The following is a 23,423-nucleotide window of genomic DNA, read 5'->3' as shown; positions in this document are numbered from 1 at the left end:
TATTTTCTCCTTTCATCAATTAATTTCAATATTTCTTCTGTTACCCATCTTTTTACCTACTTGATCCTCTGCTGCCTTCACTACTTCATCCCTCAAAGCTACCCATTCTTCTTCTACTCTGTTTCTTTCCCCCATTCCTGTCAATTGTTCCCTTATGCTCTCCCTGAAACTCTGTACAACCTCTGGTTCTTTCAGAAACGATATGGTCACCAGATCAGAAGAGGCACTGCAGGCGACATCGTGATGTTAGCAAAGTCTCTAGTCTCGGTCGTTTGCTGCGACAGTACATTACCTTTTCACTGCACTGTCCTAAACGATACTTCCATTGTACATCTCACATTGATTTCTGCGATTATTTCACGTAGTGTTGCATATCTGTTAGCACGGACAACTCTACGCAAACGCCGCTGCTATCGGTGTCTGATGTTTAGGAAGAGAGTTTTTTGAGATTGCTCATCGCTTTTTTCCCCGAAACCTCTTTAATGCTAAGGAATGCGGTATTAATACACTTCTCACGCAAAACCCTGTACGAAGTGTACTTTGACTACCAGTGACTCAGCACCACAGACAACTCTGTTTCACACAGAGAAACTTGGATGTTGGGCGGTATGCGAAGTAGAGTGATTCCTTCACGTGGTTTCATCCTACAGTGGACGACACCGTAGCAGATGTTGGATATAACTTCAGCAAAATGGCTGATGGAAAATGACCACCAGCATATGAGGGTCACTCCAAAAGAAATGCACACTATTTTTGTAAAAATACAGCTTCCATTCAGCATGTGTGTTAGTTTTACAGCGTGTAGATACATCCTTCCCGCTTGTTTTCAATCTCAGTTCAACCTGTTCCCGTGAGTGGCGCCGTCACAGCATGTCTTCAAGATGGCTGCTACACTTGACATTCGTCAGAAGGAACGTGCTGTCATAGAATTCCTGTGCTAGAAAACGAGACAGTGGGAAACATCCACAGGAGGTAGAAAAAGGTGTATGGAGATGCTGCTGTCGATCGAATACAGTTAGTCGGTCGGCAAGCAGGTTACGTGATGAAAACAGGCATGCCAATATTGAGTATTGTCCTCGCAATGTGCACAGAGTTAACGAATTTGTGACTGCTGACAGACGCATCACAGTGAACGAATTGTCACGCTACGCTGGGATAGGAGAAGGAAGTGTTTGCAGAATACTGAAAGTGTTGGCGTTAAAAAAGGTTTTTGCCAGGTGGTTTCCCAGGATGTTGACTGTGGCTCACAAAGAAACAAGAAAAACGGAATGCAGCGAATTTTGGAACAGTACGAGAATAGTGGAGCTGAATTTCTTGGAAAAATTGTGACAGGTGATGAAACATGACTCCATCATTTTTCACCAGAGACGAAGAGGCAATCAATGGAGTGCCATCATTCAAATTCACCCAAGGAAAAAACTTCAAAACCACACCTTCTGCTGGAAAAGTTATGGCTACGGTGTCTTTTGATTCCGAAGGACTCTTGCTTGTGGACATCATGCCAAGTGGAACCACCATAAATTCTGATGCATATCTGACGACACTGAAGAAACTTCAGCTCGACTGAGTCGTGTTCGACCACATCGGCAATGGCAGGATGTTTTGCTGTTGCACGACAATGCATGGCCACATGTCAGTCAAAAAACCATGGAAACGATCCCAAAACTCGGATAGACAACACTAAAACACCCGCCTTACAGTCCTGACCTGGCTCCATGTGACTATCATCTCTTTGGGAAACTGAAAGACTCTCTTCGTGGAACAAGGTTTGAAGATGATGACTTCCTTGTGCACACTGTCAAACAGTGGCTCCAACAGGTTGGTCCATAATTTTACTGTGAGGGTATACAGGCGCTGATTCCAAGATGGCGTAAGGCAGTTGAGAGGGATGGAAATCATGTGGAGAAATGAAAATATTGTTCCTAAAGGCTGTATCTACACACTGTAAAACTTTCAAACATGTAGAATAAAAGATGGATTTAAAAAAAATAGATTGCATTTCTTTTGGAGTGACCCTCGTAGTATGGTCTCAACTGGTGCCCCATCAGTGGTTCCACGTGAGTCTCGAGTGTTCCTGAAGGCTTTGGAGAAAGTTATGTGGATTAAAGACTTATTATCATAATATGGCGTGCATAATATTGAGAACAGGTGTTACCTCTCATTTTTCGCACCCCAGTGGTGAATGGCTATTGATAATTATGAAAAAGTGACTGGAGAGTTAAATGCAAAGTCGTTGGAAAACGAAGAAAGACGATTAGGGTTTAAAGTCTAGTCTACTAAAGCTGCTGGCGAAATGGTGATATGACTGTCATTTTCGAGGTTTCGCAGATGACATCAATATGGAAAATGGACAGTGCTAGTAAACAGTGAGAGAAATTCAATTTGTTTTTATGTCGAAATTTATATCTTGAACCTAATAAGCAAAAAAAAGAACCTTGTTGTTGATGTTGAAAAACTAAATGTAATGCTTTGTTACAATAAAATTTATATGTAGAATTTTTTGCCGTTCCTTCTGTAATACATATTTTATTATGGAGCAGTCCTGCTAGATGCAGCAGTCAGTATGTGGACGCAAACGGATGAGGAGCTGCCTTCAAATACAAAATTCTCTCACTGCGTTGTTGGTGTGCCTTGTAACTACGCTCTTTGACTTAAGTAGCAGACGCAATATCATTTACGTTAAATGTTAACAATATTACAATGTGTGCCCACTTCGAATAATACGACTATTGGTTCAGGAGAAAAGTGCAATATTTGACTCAAACATCTATCATGTTAGGAATATAGTTATACACTCAGTAAACTGGGAGAAACAAATAAATAAATAACAATTCAGTTGTAAAGTCAACTGTATCATTCGGCGCCAAAAAAAGGAAACATGGTACCACTGTTTAACAACTGTAAATTCTCTGCACTCAGGTCCGAAAATCTCGATGGAGGAAACATCTGTTCAACTTGTAGCTGCACCTGTATCGCCTCTCCATAAGGCATAGTTACTTTCCTAGCCTTGATTACCGGAAACTTTTGATTTATAGACAGCATCGAAACGTCTGCGAGATGCTTCACATATATGGCTGCACTGCCAATGCTGTTGAGTTTACATAAGGAACGACTCCTATATTAAATACAAATTTTATTCTCTCACAGCAATGTTAGTACGTAACTGCATTTAAAATAAAAAAAAGCTGCGTAAGCTCAGATTTCGTCGTCATCCTCCGAGCGGCAGTACATCAAGCTCCGCGACTGTTGAATAATGGTGATAACGCAACTGCCAGCTTGAGCATATCACGAATCTATCTACGTGTGTGTGTCCTAACAGGTCGGATCCTGCAAAGAAAGTACGACGACGCGGTGATACAAAAGGAACCATCCAGCATATGTGTAATTTCGGGAATTCGAATCACGCCAACAGCGTTCTCCTTCCGTCAGCTTGTCTATGCTTTATTTTGGTAACTCGAATCATGCCACTAGCGCTCTTCTTCCATCATCTTGCACATATCACATATTCCATCTTCTCCACACGTCCTGCGACGAAGAAAGTACGACTGCACTATTCGATGGAAAGCAGCCTGCCCGCTTATGTATAATTTCTGGAACTCGATTCACCCCAGTAGCGCAGTGTTAAGAGTGCGGATTGTTCGGTATTGGCAGCTGCGCGCACATGCATAATTTTGGGGTACTCAGTCACGTCGCGGCACTCCACACGGCACGTGCATTCTTGCAACACAAGCACTATAGGTCTGAGGCTGGCGGCTCTTGTCCTTTGGCAACGACTATGTAGCTGTTTTTACGGATGGGTCGAAACAAGGGGATTCTGTTGGTTGCTCAGTTGTTTTTCCATATCGTGTCCTCAAGGTCCGACTGCCTCTGACTTTTACTGTCTTTGATGCAGAATTGTCTGCGATCTTGCGGGCACTGGAGCACATGAGACATTCTTCCTCTCCTAAATTTCTTGTCTGTTCCGATTCACTCAGTGTCCTACATTCATTGCAACGTTTGTATCCGGCAGACAAAATAGTCCAGACCATTCAGGATGCCCTCCTCCGACTACAGCAACTGGGGAAGGTTGTAGCTTTCTGCTGGGTTCCGGGGCATGTCGGCATTGATGGGAATGGAAGGGCACATCTCGCAGCCAAGGAGGCGTGTCTCGATCCACACGTATCTCAGTGTGCTATCCCCATGCACGCACTCACCTCGCTGTTGAGCTCACGAGTCATGCGTCGGTGGGAGGATGAGTGGCTGGAAGTGACTGACAATAAGCTCCGTATAGTCAAGCCCACAACGCATGTGTGGTGTACTTCCTTTCAGACCCATCGACGGGACGAGGTTCTCCTCACGCGGCTTCGAATAGGCCACAGCCCTATGACGCACGGCTTCCTGCTCCGGCGGGAGGACCCTCCAATGTGTGGTGCTTGTGGCGTTCAGGTCACTGTGCGCCACGTTTTATTGGATTGCGTTTTATTTTCTGACCAGCGGGCCGCGGCTGACTTGCCACCGGACCTGCCATCTCTTTTAGGCAACACTCGGACGAATGTGGTTAAAGTTTTAAAGTTATGTGCCATGTCAAATGTTTTTACAAAGATTATAGGGAGAGGATTTTAATTTGCTCACTGTGTGACAAGCTCGCCCATATTTTATGTAAGTGGCCAGCCAATGACAATTTTGTGTGGCATTCTTGTTGGTATGTTTTCCCTTTCCTTCGGTTTTACTTTCTTATGTAGTATTTTCCTTCTTTTCCTGCTTTCCTTGAGTGTATTTTTCAGTTTTATTAGGTCTCTCCACATTCGTTCCTTTTAATGTGTGTCAGGGCGCTGATTACCTCGATGTTGAGCGCCCATAAGCCCCAACACACACACACACACTCTTGTCCGTTGGCGATCAGTCAGCCTTCAGCGCGTCCACTCAAAGCACATCGCGCCTGCCAGCGCAGAGCATCTCCTGCATAAACGCTTCTCATTAGTGTCGGAAAGTGTTCTGATTTCAAGACATTTTACAAGTTGCTAACGAGGAACGAATTATCTAGTCTCACCTGTGTGCTTTGGTAGTTAGCTTTTTGAATCTCTGTGCGTAAAGTTATTCTATTAGACACAGTTCTTGCGTTTACGTCAGTGTCTACAGTAGAGTTCTGCAGTGGGTACCGATAGTCCTTCGTTTGTCTGTGTAGTGCAATTTTCCACAGTTTTTAATATGGATACGGGCTGTGACTGCTGTGAGCTGAGTTGGCGATAACTTCGCTCTCACCTCTAGGCTCTGTGTAAGTATCCTGTCTGTATGTTGGCAGCGCTATAGACTGCGTTAATATCACTGTCAGCGTTCTGCGCCCTCAGCAGGAGATTCTGTGGCTGGACGGACTAGTTGTTAGCGAGTGGATAGATGTCTACGGAAATGTTTTTCTTAGTGTAGACTCTGTATTGTAGGATATGCAATGCAAAGTGAGATGAAATTTCTTGTAAGAAAACATGCAAGGAAAGGTGTGATAATGGATGTATAGTTGATAATGTTTGGTTGTGGAATTACTGATAACTATGTAATTTATGGACTGGATGTCATATGAATAAGGTAAAATTTCCTAAATACATTTTTTGCTCTTCAACAAAATCTTTCTTTTGCTAACCATATGCCACCTAGTAGTTAGAGTCTATAGTACAGGGTTATTACAAATGATTGAAGCGATTTCACAGCTCTACAATAACTTTATTATTTGAGATATTTTCAAAACGCTTTGCACACGCATACAAAAACTCAAAAAGTTTTTTTAGGCATTCACAAATGTTCGATATGTGCCCCTTTAGTGATTCGGCAGACATCAAGCCGATAATCAAGTTCCTCCCACACTCGGCGCAGCATGTCCCCATCAATGAGTTCGAAAGCATCGTTGATGCGAGCTCGCAGTTCTGGCACGTTTCTTGGTAGAGGAGGTTTAAACACTGAATCTTTCACATAACCCCACAGAAAGAAATCGCATGGGGTTAAGTCGGGAGAGCGTGGAGGCGATGACATGAATTGCTGATCATGATCTCCACCACAGCCGATCCATCGGTTTTCCAACCTCCTTTTTAAGAAATGTCGAACATGATGATGGAAGTGCGGTGGAGCACCATCCTGTTGAAAGATGAAGTCAGCGCTGTCGGTCTCCAGTTGTGGCATGAGCCAATTTTCCGCGGGCTACGCGTGAAACTTGCCCGCACGCGTTCAACCGTTTCTTCGCTCACTGCAGGCCGACCCGTTGATTTCCCCTTACAGAGGCATCCAGAAGCTTTAAACTGCGCATACCATCGCCGAATGGAGTTAGCAGTTGGTGGATCTTTGTTGAACTTCGTCCTGAAGTGTCGTTGCACTGATGTGAGTGCATTTCAAGCACGACATACGCTTTCTCGGCTCCTGTCGCCATTTTGTCTCACTGCGCTCTCGAGCGCTCTGACGGCAGAAACCTGAAGTGCGGCTTCAGCCGAACTAAACTTTATGACTTTTTCTACGTATCTGTAGTGTGTCGTGACCATATGTCAATGAATGGAGCTACAGTGAATTTATGAAATCGCTTCAATCATTTGTAATAGCCCTGTAGTTAGAACCTTCTACATCTACATCTACATCTACATGATTACTCTGCAATTCACATTTAAGTGCTTGGCAGAGGGTTCATCGAACTACAATCATAGTATTTCTCTACCACTCCACTCCCGAAGAGCGCGCGGGAAAAACGAACACCTAAACCTTTCTGTTCGAGCTCTGATTTCTCTTATTTTATTTTGATGATCATTCCTACCTTTGTAGGTTGGGCTCAACAAAATATTTTCGCATCCGGAAGAGAAAGTTGGTGTCTAGCGGTTCAGGCGCTCAGTCCGGAACCGCGAGACTGCTACGGTCGCAGGTTAGAATCCTGCCTCGGACATGGATGTGTGTGATGTCCTTAGGTTAGTTAGGTTTAAGTAGTTCTAAGTTCTAGGGGACTGATGACCACAGAAGTTAAGTCCCATAGTGCTCAGAGCCATTTGACAAAGTTGGTGACTGAAACTTCGTAAACAGATCTCGCCGCGACGAAAAACGTCTTTGCTTTAATGACTTGCATTCCAATCATATCTGCCACACTCTCTCCCCTATTACGTGATAATACAAAACGAGTTGCCCTTTTTTTGCACCCTTTCGATGTCCTCCGTCAATCCCACCTGGTAAGGATCCCACACCGCGCAGCAATATTCTAACAGAGGACGAACGAGTGTAGTGTAAGCTGTCTCTTTAGTGGACTTGTTGCATCTTCTAAGTGTCCTGCCAATGAAACGCAACCTTTGGTTCGCCTTCCCCACAATATTATCTATGTGGTCTTTCCAACTGAAGTTGTTCGTAATTTTTACACCCAGGTACTTAGTTGAATTGAAAGCCTTGAGAATTGTACTATTTATCGAGTAATCGAATTCCAACGGATTTCTTTTGGAACTCATGTGGATCACCTCACACTTTTCGTTATTTAGCGTCAAATGCCACCTGCCACACCACACAGCAATCTTTTCTTAATCGCTTTGCAAATGATACTGGTCTTCAGATGACCTTACTAGACGGTAGTAGTGGTCGAAACCGGTCACCGCAATAAACAAACTGCGATCAAGACCGTCCTTGATGGTAAATATTATCCCTGTGCTTAAACTTATTCTTCAGGCTAGATCTTCTTGCGGATAAGTATGTCATCTCAGTTATCCTGTGATGGGGCAGGAGACAGAGAGAATTAAACAGCAGCGAAAGCAGACAGAAGAAATGCAGCAAAGAGCACAAGGAAGAACAGTGTGAAAGTCCCACAAGGATCTATTTCTGGACCACAAGTATTGACATACTGCATTGAAATCCTGGCACATAGTATCACATGCAGTTTCGAGCAGTAAAATTCGTGGAGTGCTTACCGTTCCTCGAGAAAATTTAACTCTAAAGAAAAACTAAAGAATTGTCCCTATGCTTAAACTTACCCTTCAGCTTAGATTTTCTTGTAGACGCGTGTGTCATCTCACTTATCCTTTCAGGGGAGAGGGGGCAGAGAGAATTGTACAGCGCAACCAGAGAGACGAAATGCAGCAAAGAGCGCACGAAAACAAACGTGATTTTTTTTTTGTATGTCCATCCTTTTAGCAGGATTTTTATTTAGCTGGCTGTAATTGCTGTTTGCTGTAATTGTTGTAGTTCGTGTTATGTACATTTTCTATGAGGTAAGTGAATTATAAAAAAATGCGGTTTCCACCATCGGGAATCATGACTGAAATGAGTTTAGGCAATTAACAGAGTTGGAGGTAGTTTTATATTTTTTTAATTTCATATTTTTTGGATTTGTATCATTATTAGGATTTATTGCAATTCAGGGCCATTCTTGTGAGTTAATCATTGGAAAGCATGTTGTCAATGTACAGCAGTCGGATTTCGTTGGGCTTGTATATTGTGGATATCAAATGAATAGGTTAAATTTGAGTTGCCTTTGTCGGGGAAAATTCTGTAGGTCAGTGTTTAAATATAAAAATAAGTAAAGAGATAGTTACATGTGTTGGCTTCGAGTACACAGCTTGAAGCTGCAGTGGATAGGTATCAATGTTGTGGGCCGGCCGTGGGGAATCAACAGACGTCTACGCCCCCCATGACCGCTGATCGGCCCGAGCCCGGTGGCCAGCCCAGTAACTGCTCACCCGTGGTCTAGTAGGAGGTTGCTTCGTGGCATGGCAGGTTGCGAAAGACTTCCCATGGGCCCGAATGTAGGGCCTCCCGGGTCAGGCTTCAGATGTTGTCTGTGGATGACATTGTCCCTCTCCTTGATGCAGTCACTTGCCCTTCTTCAGGGGAAGCCCCTCAGCCTGCAACATCCGGGAGTCACTAAGGGTGGGAATATTGGTAGTTGGGACCTCCAATGTTAGGCGCATTGTGGGGCGCCTTAGGGCTATGGCTGCCTAGGAGGGGAAGGAAGTCAGTGTGCAATCCATGTGCATACCTAGAAGAGTCATTCCAGGAGTAAAACGGGTCCTTCCGGATGCCATGAAGAGTACAGGTTGCAGCCAACAGTAGGTGATGGCTCAAGTATGTCGCTTTGAAATGGAAGAGATTCTCTCTGTTTTCAAGCGGCTATCTGAAGCAGTAAACGCTGCTAGTCTTGCTTCCGAGATGGATCATACCATCTACATCTACATGTCTACTCTGCATTTCACATTTAAGTGCTTGGCAGAGGGTTCATCGAACCACAATCGTACTATCTCTCTACCATTCCACTCCCGAATAGCGCGCGGGAAAAACGAACACCTAAACCTTTCTGTTCGAGCTCTGATTTCTCTTATTTTATTTTGATGATCATTCCTACCTATGTAGGTTGGGCTCAACAAAATATTTTCGCATTCGGAAGTGAAAGTTAGTGACTGAAATTTCGTAAATAGATCTCGTCGCGACGAAAAACGTCTTTGCTTTAATGGAGGAGGAGGATATTAGTGTTTAACGTCCCGTCGACAACGAGGTCATTAGAGACATAGCGCAAGCTCGGGTGAGGGAAGGATGGGGAAGGAAATCGGCCGTGCCCTTTCAAAGGAACCATCCCGGCATTTGCCTGAAGCGATTTAGGGAAATCACGGAAAACCTAAATCAGGATGGCCGGAGACGGGATTGAACCGTCGTCCTCCCGAATGCGAGTCCAGTGTGCTAACCACTGCGCCACCTCGCTCGGTTTTGCTTTAATGACTTCCATCCCAACTCGCGTATCATATCTGCCACACTCTCTCCCCTATTACGTGATAATACAAAACGAGCTGCCTTTTTTGCACCCTTTCGATGTCCTTCGTCAATCCCACCTGGTAAGGATCCCACACCGCGCAGCAATATTCTAACAGAGGACGAACGAGTGTAGTGTAAGCTGTCTCTTTAGTAGACTTGTTGCATCTTTTAAGTGTCCTGCCAATGAAATGCAACCTTTGGCTCGCCTTCCCCACAATATTATCTATAGCGTCAACTGCCACCTGCCACACCACACAGCAATCTTTTCTACATCGATTTGCAACTGATACTGGTCTTCGGATGACTTTACTAGACGGTAAATTACAGCATCATCTGCGAACAACCTAAGAGAACTGCTCACATTGTCACCCAGGTCATTTATATAGATCAGTTGCAGCATAGTCTATAGGATCGATAGTGAAGCTTTGGTACAGAGCAGAGTGTAGGGTCTGGATCAGAGGCTCACACGCTTCTGAGACCATGTAGGCTGCAGATTCCTCTACTAGTGCCGTAGGGTGGTGGAGTTCCGGGTTTCGCAAAATAGGTCAGGAGTTCGTTACACGCAGGAAGCGGCTATACATGTAGTGGGGCCTATGTGGCGTGGACTGGGCGGTATTTTAGGTTAGAGGATCTCTAGGAAACATAAAAAGGGCTTCAGTGTCAAAGGATGCAGGTTGAACACGGTGCCAGGTCATCCTCATCACTGCTAAAAGGAAATCTTAAGCTTCGGTTACACGATAAATCAATCAAATCTGATGGCTGTAAATTCAACGAAATCCTTGAAATTAAAATTACAAACAACTTAAATTGGAAGGAACACATGAAAGATGTTGGGGTAAGGCGAACCAAAGACTGCATTTTATTGGCAGGACACTTTTTTGTAGTACTGCTGCATGACGTGGGATCCATACCCTATAGGTTTAACGGAGTACATCGAGAAAGTTCAAATAAGGGCAGCACGTTTTGAATTATCGAGAAATATAGGAGAGATTGTGCGCGGACATGATACAGGACCTGGGGTGAAAGTCATTAAAATAAAAGCTTTTCACGTTGCGGTGGGACCTTCTCACGAAATTTCAATCACCAACTTTCTCCCCCGAATGCGAAAATATATTTTGACCCCGATCTAGCTAGGGAGAAGCGATCATCATAATAAAATAAGGGAAATCAGAGCTCACAGTTGAAGATACAAGTATGTGTTTCTTCCGCGCGATGTTCGAAAATGGAATAATGGAGAATTATTGTGAAAGTGGTTCAATGAACCCTCTGGCAGGTACTTAAGGGTAATTTGCAGGGAAGCCTTATAGATGGAGATATATATGTAGCCTGCTTTTTCTGTGAACATGGTAAAGGAGTCCAGTGTGTACACATACAACAACCAGACTGAAATGCTAGCTAATTCTGCATACATGATACAGATTCTAGATGATTTATGTGAGTTGTGGTGCAGTGCTATCACAATACTACGAACTACTGTTTTGTACTTTGAATGCGTATCTAAGGTTTCTGATTCAAGGCACAGATTACGTTTTCATATGATATGTACTTTTAGTTTATGTGATTTGACTATCTTTAAACTGGAATGAGAACACACTGCGTCGAGACACTATTGGCCATACGTGCTATGTGAAACTCCTCGTCAAGACTAGCGCCATCTCTGTATACTTACAGCACAGCTGATGAACCAAGGGCGTAGCGCCTCTTGAAATGCATGATATCTCTCTTTGTTAGCTTACAGGTATACGTTGAGATGTGGTTCTGACACTTATATGTGTACAGGGCGAGGTGAGTATGATATCAACAACGTGAGTCCCATGCATTTCTTGGGAGTATTATGTGACAGGATGAATCACGCTGTAGTAACATGAAACTTTTTTGAAAGTTTTCTTCATTTATCGCTTTACTGTGTGGGATTGTAGAACAGGGTGGTGACTGTTGTTATAGACAACGCAGCAACTGTTTGGCGAGTAGTAAAAGTTTGTCTCTCATTACAGAGGAGGCAGTGCTTCTAATTGTGTTATCTTAACGTCAGGCTGCTAATTCAACCCTTTTTTTACACTTGCATTTTTGTTTATTCCACCACTATCTTACTGCTTGTTACATATGACAAGCGTGACATAACATGAACGTGGAAGGCTTTCCGATTAAATCACTTTTATGCACAGCTGTACTCACAGATTTCACTGCCCCACAACAGCAGTATGATTGTGGATAATGTTAAGGTAGTTGGCACTGCCTGTTTAACATGGAACCTCCAATCGAAGAGTAAAAGTATAAAATAAATTTGTATGTTCAGTTTGTCAGGTAACAGGCGAGTTGTGGTGCCCTGGAAATATTATAAGTTGGGAACTGGCGTGGCCACACGGGCTGCTCAGTGGGCGCAGCCCACTCGGCAGGCCGACCACGTGGTACCAGATGTTGGCGGAAGCAACAGGGGTCCAGCCGAAGCGCGTGGCTGGAAATTCAATGGTGACGCTGTGTCGATGGAAGAAACTTGCATGCCGAGAGTTCCAAAGATGGCGGACTCTGTGAAACCATCATGGCAGGCATCTCACAGTTCGTATAGAAATTAATTGTAGCCAGATGAATCATGATACCTCAAAAAGAAACATGTAAATTACCATTATTTTCGCAACGATTCTGATGGTGTAATCAGGTTTTCAATATATTTATTAGTTTAAAGTTTAGTATCTGACGGTAAATTATACAAGTAACACCCGGCAACGAGTTTCCAAAATCTAAACGGTTCATCCGATTTCGTCGATCGATGTGTCTTTAGAAAGCTATTAGTGTAAACCTAAATTGGTATGAATTACAGGCATGTAACTTGAATAGTACATCAGTTATTGGAGGTCAAAGTGGCCAATTACTATCGATCGCGTCAGGCCGTAAGTACTCCACAGTTACACGAAAAAACGGTAGCAGCAAGCTTATTGATCTATATCTTTGTTTATATCCGATATATACTATTCATGAAGAAACTGGTCAAATATTTACTGTGTTTTAGAAAGCACGGAGACATTAGGCTACTGGCCTAATTTTCCTTGCTATTCCTTTGATATATGTTTATTTAATTTGTTTGTGTATTTAATAACGTGTGTTAGAGCGCATTTATGGTCCAGCCGTAGGAATATTTATTTAATTTCAAGTTATTTAAATGTAAATCCAGTATTTTGAATGTGTTTTAATATGTTTGTGAGTGCACATTGGCTTGAAGACATTTCGGGAGCGCTCTAGCCAATCACAGTGTTCGATTGAGAGAATGTACGGAAGTGGGGGAGAAGCATGCAGTACAGGAGAGGTCATGAGGGGAGTTCGGGATGGTGCGGCACACTGGGGAGTCGCAAAGACGCGACGGACTCACAGTCACGGATGAGGCTTGGAGAGTGTGGAGCGCTTCGCACCTGGTCGCGGCAGATAGAAATACTTCTTATTGTCGACTTGTGCACTTCTGAGAGTTCCGTGGCTTCTACAGTTAAGACGTAGTGTGCGTTTAGAAGTGAAAATCTCATGAGCTCGGTCTAAGGCGCTGCAGTCATGGACTAGCGGCTGGTCCCGGCGGAGGTTCGAGTCCTCCCTCTGGCATGGGTGTGTGTGTTTGTCCTTAGGATAATTTAGGTTAAGTAGTGTGTAAGCTTAGGGACTGATGACCTTAGTAGTTAAGTCCCATAAGATTTCGCACACATTTGAACGTTTTTTTCCTCATGAACTATGTCGTTGTTCATAACTAATTACGTGCAGTAGGAATCCATTGTTTCCCTGTTATTCAACTTATATTTTATTTAATTGCTAGACCATCGACACCAATAAGTGTTTTGTAGAAATATACCTAATTCCCAAAAGTACTTCTACTATCGTACTCATGATTTGAAGTCGTTAAGATAGTACCTGCAGATTTTATTTAACTGCAATCTTTCATTTATAAATATCTACATTACATTTGCAATTGCCGAGTGATAGAAACCTTCGACCATTCGATTCATGTGTATATTCATATTGTATACTGTGGATTCGGCAGTATCTGGCTTGTAATGTGGCAACTACGTATCCCAGCCCCTAGATAACGAAACCAGGCAAAACTTTTAATATTTCAACACTGAGTCAGGGGGTACATAGCTGAGGGCCACCACCAGTATAGATGTGTTGTGAAAGCCCGCAAGTTACACTCCCAGGAATGAACAAAACTGTCGGGAGTCACATTTTTGACCCTGTACTAGAGCGCGTACATGTTTCTGTAAATGCTAACAAACGATATTTACAACATGGTGTCAGCTTTCGAATAACTCACATAACAACTACTGTGTGTAGTTTAACAACGCTCTGCAGTTTGCCTACTGGTGTACCGGTAAATGTCAGCCAATCATGATTAATATTGTTAACTGTGTTCTGTCTGCATTTATGTTTAACATGCCACATTGACTCCTACAAAAACGACATACATGTGCAGTATTAAAGCGGAAAAAATGTATTCTACTTACGACAATATCTACAAGAAATATTATTCCGGCAATGTTGCCGTTCTTATGCACATCATTTAGTATTTCACCATCTCGACAAGCCCTCATTACTTTTAGTAATCACCAACTCGGTATAAATGCTTGTGCAAATGGGGACAAGCTGAGACTTGCAGAAATGCGAGTTCACTCGAATATTTAATTTAGATTAACACATAGGGCATTGCAAGACTTATTTTCTCGTAGCAATGGTTTCGATCCTGATATCCACAATGCCATCCTTTCAACACAGAGGACAGACTTTGAACGGAGCAACAGCGCATGACTGATAAATAATTCAGGCGCAAAAAAGGGCAGCTCGTTTTGTATTATCACGTAATAGGGGAGAGAGTGTGGCAGATATGATACGCGAGTTGGGATGGAAATCATTAAAGCAAAGACGTTTTTCATCGCGGCGAGATCTATTTACGAAATTTCAGTCACCAACTTTCTCTTCCGAATGTGAAAATATTTTGTTGAGCCCAACTTACATAGGTAGGAATGATCATCAAAATAAAATAAGAGAAATCAGAGCTCGAACAGAAAGGTTTAGGTGATCGTTTTTCCCGCGCGCTGTTCGGGAGTGGAAGGTAGAGAGATAGTATGATTGTGGTTTGATGAACCCTCTGCCAAGCACTTAAATGTGAATTGCAGAGTAATCATGTAGATGTAGATGTAGATGTACTCTTGATTGCAGGCTACGCAGTGAAATGGCGATTAGCTCTTTCTCGAGAGCTGTTCGGACGTAGATACACACACACATACACACACATCTGCATAAAGAGCTATACTTATTGACGAGTACATCTGCGTTTCGTCGTATCTTATCAGTTTTACCGTTTTACGGATTTGGCATCCTACCAATGTATTTGTACATCCTATGCTACCAATTTCCGGATTTAGTGTCACCCATTTAACATTTGGCAGGTATGCTCTTTTTTTTTTTTTTTTTTTTTTTTTTTCCTGCTCTGCTTCTACTAATCATCACCCATTTCGAATATATAACTCATTTTTGTTAGAAACTTAACTCATGGTCATTATGCAATGATCGATTCAATTATAAATTCCGAAAAGATCGATCAGGTGAAACCTAACTTGTGCTTTTCTCGCATGAGATCATCAAATCCATAGATTAGGATAGTCTGGTTGATGCAGTATGTCTTGACTTCCGAAAAGCGTTTGACTCAGTATCACACGAAAAGCACTTTTACATCGTTTATCAAAGAAATTTGTGGCTGGATTGAAGATTTCTTGGTAGTGAGGATACAGCGTTTTACCTTGGACACTGTGTCATTGACGGAAGTAGAAGTAGTTTCACGTCTCAGGGAATTGTGCCGGGACCCTTTTCATTCATTGTGTATGGGCCATTTTTGTTAACTGTATGTTATAACGATCTGTCAGAAAATATTAATATTAACATCAGAGATTTTACATATGATGCAGTTATCTAAGTGAATAAATGCAGAAATAATCTGCTAGATCTTCATAAGAATTCAATGCGGTACAAAGAGTGGTAACTTGTTTTATATTTCCAAGAAAGTTACGCTGTACACTAGAAAAGTCGTGTGTTGTAACTACAACATTATCGAATTGTGAATGCAAACAATCGACCCGTACCGACACCTGATTGTCAGCAGCTGGTGGTCCTCTGATTTAGCATTGCTGACTCTCGATCTCAGGGCCGCGCGTTCGATACCCAGGCCGGGTAGAGGATTTTCGCCGCTCGGTACTGGTTGTGTGTGTTTTCCTCATCATCATTTCATCATCGTCGACTCGCAAGACACCGCAGTAGTGTCAACTTAAAAAAAAAGGACTTGCCCCAGGAGACCGAATCCCGGTCATAAATGCCCTATCTACACCTCATTTCAGTACCTGGGTGTTGCATTTTGTAGCGAAATTAAATGGAATATCACAAAGGTTCAATCATTGGTAGGGCAGCTGGGAAAATGCAGAAGTTCTACAAAATGAGACTGCTGCCATACGACTTGTGCGTCCCATCTTAGAATACTGCTGAAGTGTGTGGGAACCACACCAAATAGGAGTGACAGCGGATACCGTATGTAGTCAATGAAGGACGACACGAATGCTCACAAGTGTGTCTAACTAGTGGGAGAGTGTCACAGAGATGCTGGGAAATCAGATCTGGTACACGCTTGAGGATAGCAGGCCACAACCCCGTGAAAATCTTGTAACAAAACTAAGTGAAGACTCTAAAAATATTATCCGTACCTCAAAGTTCATCGTTCCCGTAGCGAGTGTGAACATAAACTTAGACTAATTACAGCAAGCAGAGAGACATACAGTCATTCGTCCAGCGCTCCGCACGTGATGTGAACCGGAGGAAACCGCAGAAAATGATTCAGATGGCTCTGAGCACTATGGGACTTAACATCAGTTAAGTCCCATAGAACTTAGAACTACTTAAACCTAACTAACCTAAGGACATCATACACATCCATGCCCGAGGCAGGATTCGAAAAGCGACCGTAGCCGTCGCGCGGTTCCAGACTGAAGCGCCTAGAACCGCTCGGCCACCTAGCCGGCGAAACCGCAGAATGTGCTATCGTGCTAAGCAACCTTCAACACGTACTTCACAGTGGTTTGCAGAGTACGTGCACAAGAGGAATCGTATACGATTTTGAGCAGCATCTTCTTGACTGTGGTAATGCCTGCGTCCGACGTATGATGATATTTCGGCAGCAGTTTCCCTGAAGCTACACTCGTGGTCTAGGAGTAGCAACTTTGATCAATAAGCAAACCATCCTCAGGGACGAGTTCAGATCCCCAAACTGCTTAACCTTTAAATAGAAATCGTCCGTAGTGGTGGCTGCAGACTTGTCGCATAAGAAGTCACCCTAATTCAGCCAACGATCTTGTCAAAGAAGACGGAGAAGCAGACAAACGTTGAGAGCAGTCCTTGGCCTGTGGGTAGGAAACTGCCCTAAAGGCGGAATAATCAGCAATGATCAACGGCATTAGGACGCAGAAGGCAATGGGAACCACTGAATTACAGACACATAATGTGTATCCATAGGACATGTGGACTGTAATTAAAAAAAGTGTTGTGATGATCTCTCCATTGGCAAAACATTCCGGAACAGACACCCATACGGATCTCCGGGAGTAGACTACCAAGGAGAAGGTGACTATGAGAAAAAGACTGGATAACCAACGAAGGGATAATGTTCTACGAGTGGGGCGTGGAATGCCAGAATTTTCAACAAGGTAGCGAAGCTAGAAAATCTGCTAACGCTCAATCTGGGTTTACTTGGCGTAAGTGAACTGGAAAGGATACAAGGATTTCGGGTCAGATGATTATAGAACAATACCAGCAGAAAATGGTACAATGGGCGTAAGACTCGTTATCAAAAAATGGTTCAAATGGCCCTAAGCACTATGGGACTTAACGTCTGAGGCCATCAGTCCCCTAGACTTAGAAGTACTGGTTCCTAACTAACCTAAGGACACCACACACATCCATGCCCGAGGCAGGATTCGAACCTGCGACCGTAGCAGCAGCGCGGTTCCGGACTGAAGCGCCTAGAACCGCTCGGTCACAACGGCCAGCGACTCGTTGTCAGTAGGATTCCCGTCAGAATCAACAGCAAATCAACACCGACCACGATAGTTCAGGTACACAGGCCGAAATCGCAAGCGGAAGATGAAAACTATACGAGGCTATTGAGCGGGAAATTCAATACATAAAGGTAGGTGAAAGTCTAATAGTCATGGAGGACTGGAATGCAGTTAAGGGCAAGGAGTAGAAAAAAGAGTTACAGTGGAATGTGGGCTTGGTTCTACGAATGAGAGAGGAGAAAGACTAATTGATATCTGCAGTAATTTCAGCTAGTAATAGCACACACTCTGTTCAAGAATAACAAGAGAAGGAGATATACTTGGAAAAGGTGGGGGGATACGGTAATATTCCAGTTAGAATATTTCATGGCCAGGCAGAGATTCCAAAATCAGATACTGGATTGTAATGCCTACTCAAGAGTAGATATAAAGTCAGCTCACAATTTAGTAATGGTGATCAGTAGTCAATACTTTAGCTGATCGGTAAAAGAAGGAAGTTAAAAAAGTTTAGGGAAATTCAGGGATACAGAAATACAAGTCATTTAGGAAATAAATAAATAGCAAATGTAGGAAAGCAAAGACGGAATGGCTACATGATAAACGAGAAGAAATCGAAAAAGAAATGTTGTAGGAAGCACTGACTTAGCATATATAAAAGTCCATACAACCTCTGATGAAATTTAAAGGATGGGTAGTAACATTAAGGGTGCAATGAGAATTCCACTGCTACATGCAGAGGAGAGAGCGGATGGGTGGAAAGGGTACATTGAAGACCTCTACGAGGGGGAAGATTTGTGTGATGTGATAGAACAAGAAACAGGAATCGATATAGAAGAGATAAGGGATCTAGAATTTAGAAGAGTTTAGGGATAGATAATATTCTATCAGAATTTCTGAAAGCATTGAGGGAGTTGCAACAAAACGACTATTCCTTTGGTATGTAGAATGTATGAGTCTTGCGATATATCATCTCGCTTGCGGAAAAACATACTCCACACAATTCCGAAGGTTCCAAGAGCTGAAAAGCGTGAGAATTATCGCATAATCAGCTCAACAAGAATAATACACAGAATAATGGAAAGAAAATTGAGGAGGTATTAGATGTTGATTAGTTTGGTTTTAGGAAAGGTAAAGACACCATAGAGGCAGTTCTGACGTTGCACCTGATAATGGAAGCAAGAATAAATAAAAATCACGACACCCTCATAGGATCTATCGGCCTGGAAAAACCGTTCGACAGTGTCAAATGATGCAACATGTTCGAAATTCTGAGAAAATTAGGGGTAAGCTATAAGGAAATATGGGTAATATATAACATGTACAAGAGCTAAGAGGGAACAATAAAAGGGCGGCTGTAGTCTTTCGCCCCCACTGCTCAATCTGTGCACTAGAGAAGCAATGACGGAAATAAAAGAAACATTCAAGAGTGGAATTAAAATTCAAGACAAAACGATGTCAGTGATAAGATTTGCTGATATCATTGCTATCCTCAGTGAAAGTGAAGAAGAATAACAGGATGTGGTGAATGGAGTGAACAGTCTACTGATAGTACACCATACAGATTGAAGGTAAATTGAAGAAAGACGAAGGTAACGAGAAGCAGCAGAAATGAGAACAGTAAGAAACGTAAAATCAGGATTGATGGTCACGAAGTAGATGAAGTTAAGGAATTGTGATACCTAGGCAGCAGAATAACCAATGACTGACGGAGGAAGGAGGACATCAAAAGCAGACTAGCGATGGCAAAAAGAGCGTTTCCTGACCAAGAGAAGTCTTTTATTATCAAACATAGACCTTAAGTGTGGAAGAAATTGCTGGAATTGTACGAATGGAATAGATCGTCGCATGATAGTGAAACGTGGATTGTGGAAAAACCGGAACAGGAGAGAATCGAAGCATTTGAGGGTGCGTGAAATGAATGTTGAAAATTAGGCGGACTGATAAGGTCTTGAATTTTAATTCCACTCTTGAATGTTTTAAATTTAGCATTTGAGAAATCTTTCACGCAGGAGGATCGTACAAACATACCACCGTTTCAGTCTCGCACAGATTCCCGTATGTAGGATACAGTGATAGACATCCCTGGTGTTGTGAAGCAGCTGAATGGGATGAAAATAAATAAATCGCCAGATCCTGATGGGATTCCAATTCGGTTTTACAGAGAGTACTCTACTGCATTGGCTCCTTACTTAGCTTGCATTTATCGCGAATCTCTTGCTCAACGTAAAGTCCCGAGCGACTGAAAAAAAGCGCAGGTGACGCCTGTATATAAGAAGGGTAGAAGGACGGATCCTCAAAATTACAGACCAATATCCTCAACATCGGTTTGTTGCAGGATTCTCGAACGTATTCTCAGTTCGAATATAATGGATTTCCTTGAGACAGAGAAGTTGCTGTCCATGCATCTGCACTTCTTTAGAAAGCATCGCTCCTGCGAAACGCAACTCGCCCTTTTTTCACATGATACTTTGCGAACCATGGATGAAGGGTACCAGACGGATGCCATATTCCTTGACTTCCGGAAAGCCTTTGACTCGGTTCCCCACTGCAGATTCCTAACTAAGGTACGAGCATATGGGATTGGTTCACAAGTATGTGAGTGGCTCGAAGACTTCTTAAGTAATAGAACCCAGTACGTTGTCCTCGATGGTGAGTGTTCATCGGAGGTGAGGGTATCATCTGGAGTGACCCAGGGAAGTGTGGTAGGTCCGCTGTTGTTTTCTATCTACATAAATGATCTTTTGGATAGGGTGGATAGCAATGTGCGTCTGTTTGCTGATGATGCTGTGGTGTACGGGAATGTGTCGTCGTTGAGTGACTGTAGGAGGATACAAGATGACTTGGACAGGATTTGTGATTCGTGTAAAGAACGGCAGCTAACTCTAAATATAGATAAATGTAAATTTATATAGATGAATAGGAGAAAGAATCCTGTAATGTTTGAATACTCCATTAATAGTGTAGCGCTTGACACAGTCACGTCGATTAAATATTTGGGCGTAACATTGCAGAGCGATATGACGTAGGACAAGCATGTAATGGCAGTTGTGGGGAAGGCGGATAGTCGTCTTCGGTTCATTGGTAGAATTTTGGGAAGTTGTAGTTAATCTGTAAAGGAGACCGCTTATAAAACACTAATACGGCCTATTCTTGAGTACTGCTCGAGCGTTTGGGATCCCTATCAGGTCGGATTGAGGGATGACATAGAAGCAATTCAGAGGCGGGCTGCTACATTTATTACTGGTAGGTTTGATCATCACGCGAGTATTACGGAAATATTTCAGGAACTCGGGTGGGAGTATCTAGAGGAAAGGAGGCGTTCTTTTCGTGAATCGCTACTGAGGAAATTTAGAGAACCAGCATTTGAGGCTGACTGCAGTACAATTTTACTGCCGCCAACTTACATTTCGCGGGAGGACTACAAAGATAAGATAAGAGAGATTAGGGCTCGTACAGGGGCATATAGGCAGTCATTTTTCCCTCGTTCTGTTTGGGAGTGGAACAGGGAGAGAAGATGCTAGTTGTGATACAAGGTACCCTCCGCCACGCACCGTATGGTGGATTGCGGAGTATGTATGTAGATGTAGATGAAGATGTAAGGAATGAGGAGATCCTATGCAGAATCCGCATGGAAAACACTGACAGGAAGAAGGTAGAGAATGATGGGACATGTGTTAAGGACATTAGGGAATAATTTCCATGGTAATAGAGGGAGTTGCGGAAGGGGAAAAGCTGTAGAGGAGGACAGAGATTGGAATTGATCGAACAAATAATTGATGACATAGGGTGAAATTGTTACTCTGAGATGAAGAGGTTGGCACAGTAAAGGAATTCGTTGCGGGCCGCATCAAACCAGTCGCGATATTGATGACTCAAAAAAAAAAAAGGTATGTAGCACTTTAAAAATGGTTCAAATGGCTCTGAGCACTATGGGACTTAACATCTGTGGTCACCAGTCCCCTAGAACTTAGAATTACTTAAACCCAACTAACCTAAGGACATCACACACATCCATGCCCGAGGCAGGATTCGAACCTGCGACCTTAGAGGTCACGCGGTTCAGGACTGAAGCGCCTAGAGTCGCACGGACACACCGGCCGGCTATGTAGCACTAATTATGTAAAATTTTCTTTGTATGTCAGACATTTCAATTACCGTCTAAGTCTTACACCCCTTATTTCATACATTTATTGGTGGAAAGACTATATTACATTGAAGAGGTGTGTCACAATATTATAAGCAGTGAGCACACTGGTTGTAGCTTTCTTGCCTCCCCCTCCCCTTTTTTCCCACAACACTACTTTCTCACAAGAAGCGACTTCTATGTTAGACATATTTCATTTCATACGCAAGCAACAGAAAACGCCTGAGGATGAGCAAACCCTGTACAAAACGCGCAGCAAAGTATCAAATTAAAACGTTAAGAAATAGTGTTCTTGGTATCAGAACAAACATAACAATCACGATACCCACGCTTAGCGACTACGAGCATAATCAGTCAGCATGATGAAACAGTGAAAACATGTCAACTGTATTCTGATGAATCCTGAGTACTGTTGTGAACCCATGTCCACTTTCTAAACGACCGAGCGAGGTGGGGCAGTGGTTAGAGCACTGGACTCCCATTCTGGAGGACGACGGTTCAATCCCGCGTCCGGCCATCCTGATTTAGGTTTTCCGCGATTTCCCTAAATCGCTCCAGGCAAATGCCGGGATGGTTCCTTTGAAAGTGCACGGCCGAATTCCTTCCGCATCCTTCCGTAATCCGACGAGACCGATGACCTCGCTGTTTAGTCTCTTCCCCCAAACAACGCAACGCAACTTTCTAAACGCATAACGGAATCTGTAGGAACAGACTTGCTTATACAGCAGTGGTTCACAGCAGTGGGCCAGTGTACAAGACGCCCGACTCACCTGAAGATGTCTCCGTAGCGACTGTGCAGTTCCGTGAGGCGGCCGACCAGCACTGGCATCTTGTAGAAGCTGAGCGCGTTTCCCAGCAGCGGCAGTGTCGGGGGTCCTGGGATCGACGTCCGGCGGCGGGTGACCCACAGCCAGGCTGCGACTGCCAGCAACCCGGCAGACAGCGAGACCAGCAGCACGCAGGCGGCGAACACAGCACTCATGGTTCAGCGCGGAAGACAGCTGCGCCACAACTCCCTCCTCTATTTATACGCCGTCAATGCGGTCACCCCTCCCCCTGCCGCTCAGTTTGAACTGTCCTTGCAGGACGTCTCCGGCCGCTGATTGCATACAAGTGCAAAACCGGTTGCAACTAAATTTCATTACTTCCGTCTCAGGGACGTATCAGCCAGTTAAGCGCGGGAAAAACTTTGTACGAAACTAGACTAACTACTAACCGGAGAAGAAACTAGGATAACTAAACCGGTAATTTCTGGCCGGTTAGCGAACTTAACCGGGAAACGACTTTTCAAGATGGCAGGCATAGTGACAGATGCAGACAGCTATGACGATATTTTGGCTCAAGTGTTGCTGAGAATATGAGGAAGGAGAAGAAAATGAGACGACGCCGATTCCGAATTTATATCCAGTTATCGCTTATCAAAGGAAACCGTGCTCCGTGTTTTCAAATTTGCATATAAGAAACTGGAGCATATGACGGACAAG

General features: G+C 43.4%; 1 protein-coding gene across 1 annotated transcript in view; it reads right to left on the bottom strand.

The window, feature by feature from the left end:
* Nucleotides 1-22,921, bottom strand: part of LOC126092873 (cytochrome P450 4C1-like) — a 155,682-nt gene extending 132,761 nt beyond the window's left edge. Inside the window, exon 1 of the mRNA XM_049908603.1 lies at nt 22,710-22,921. Coding sequence (XP_049764560.1) covers nt 22,710-22,921 — 212 coding nt within the window. The remainder of the gene's footprint in view (nt 1-22,709) is intronic.
* Nucleotides 22,922-23,423: the final 502 nt, after the last annotated feature.

This window comes from Schistocerca cancellata, chromosome 7 (genome assembly GCF_023864275.1).
Source record: "Schistocerca cancellata isolate TAMUIC-IGC-003103 chromosome 7, iqSchCanc2.1, whole genome shotgun sequence".
Classification (NCBI taxonomy): Eukaryota; Metazoa; Arthropoda; class Insecta; order Orthoptera; family Acrididae; genus Schistocerca; species Schistocerca cancellata.
The sequence above is the reverse complement of the archived record's forward strand: the minus strand, read 5'-3'. Positions and strand labels throughout refer to the sequence as shown.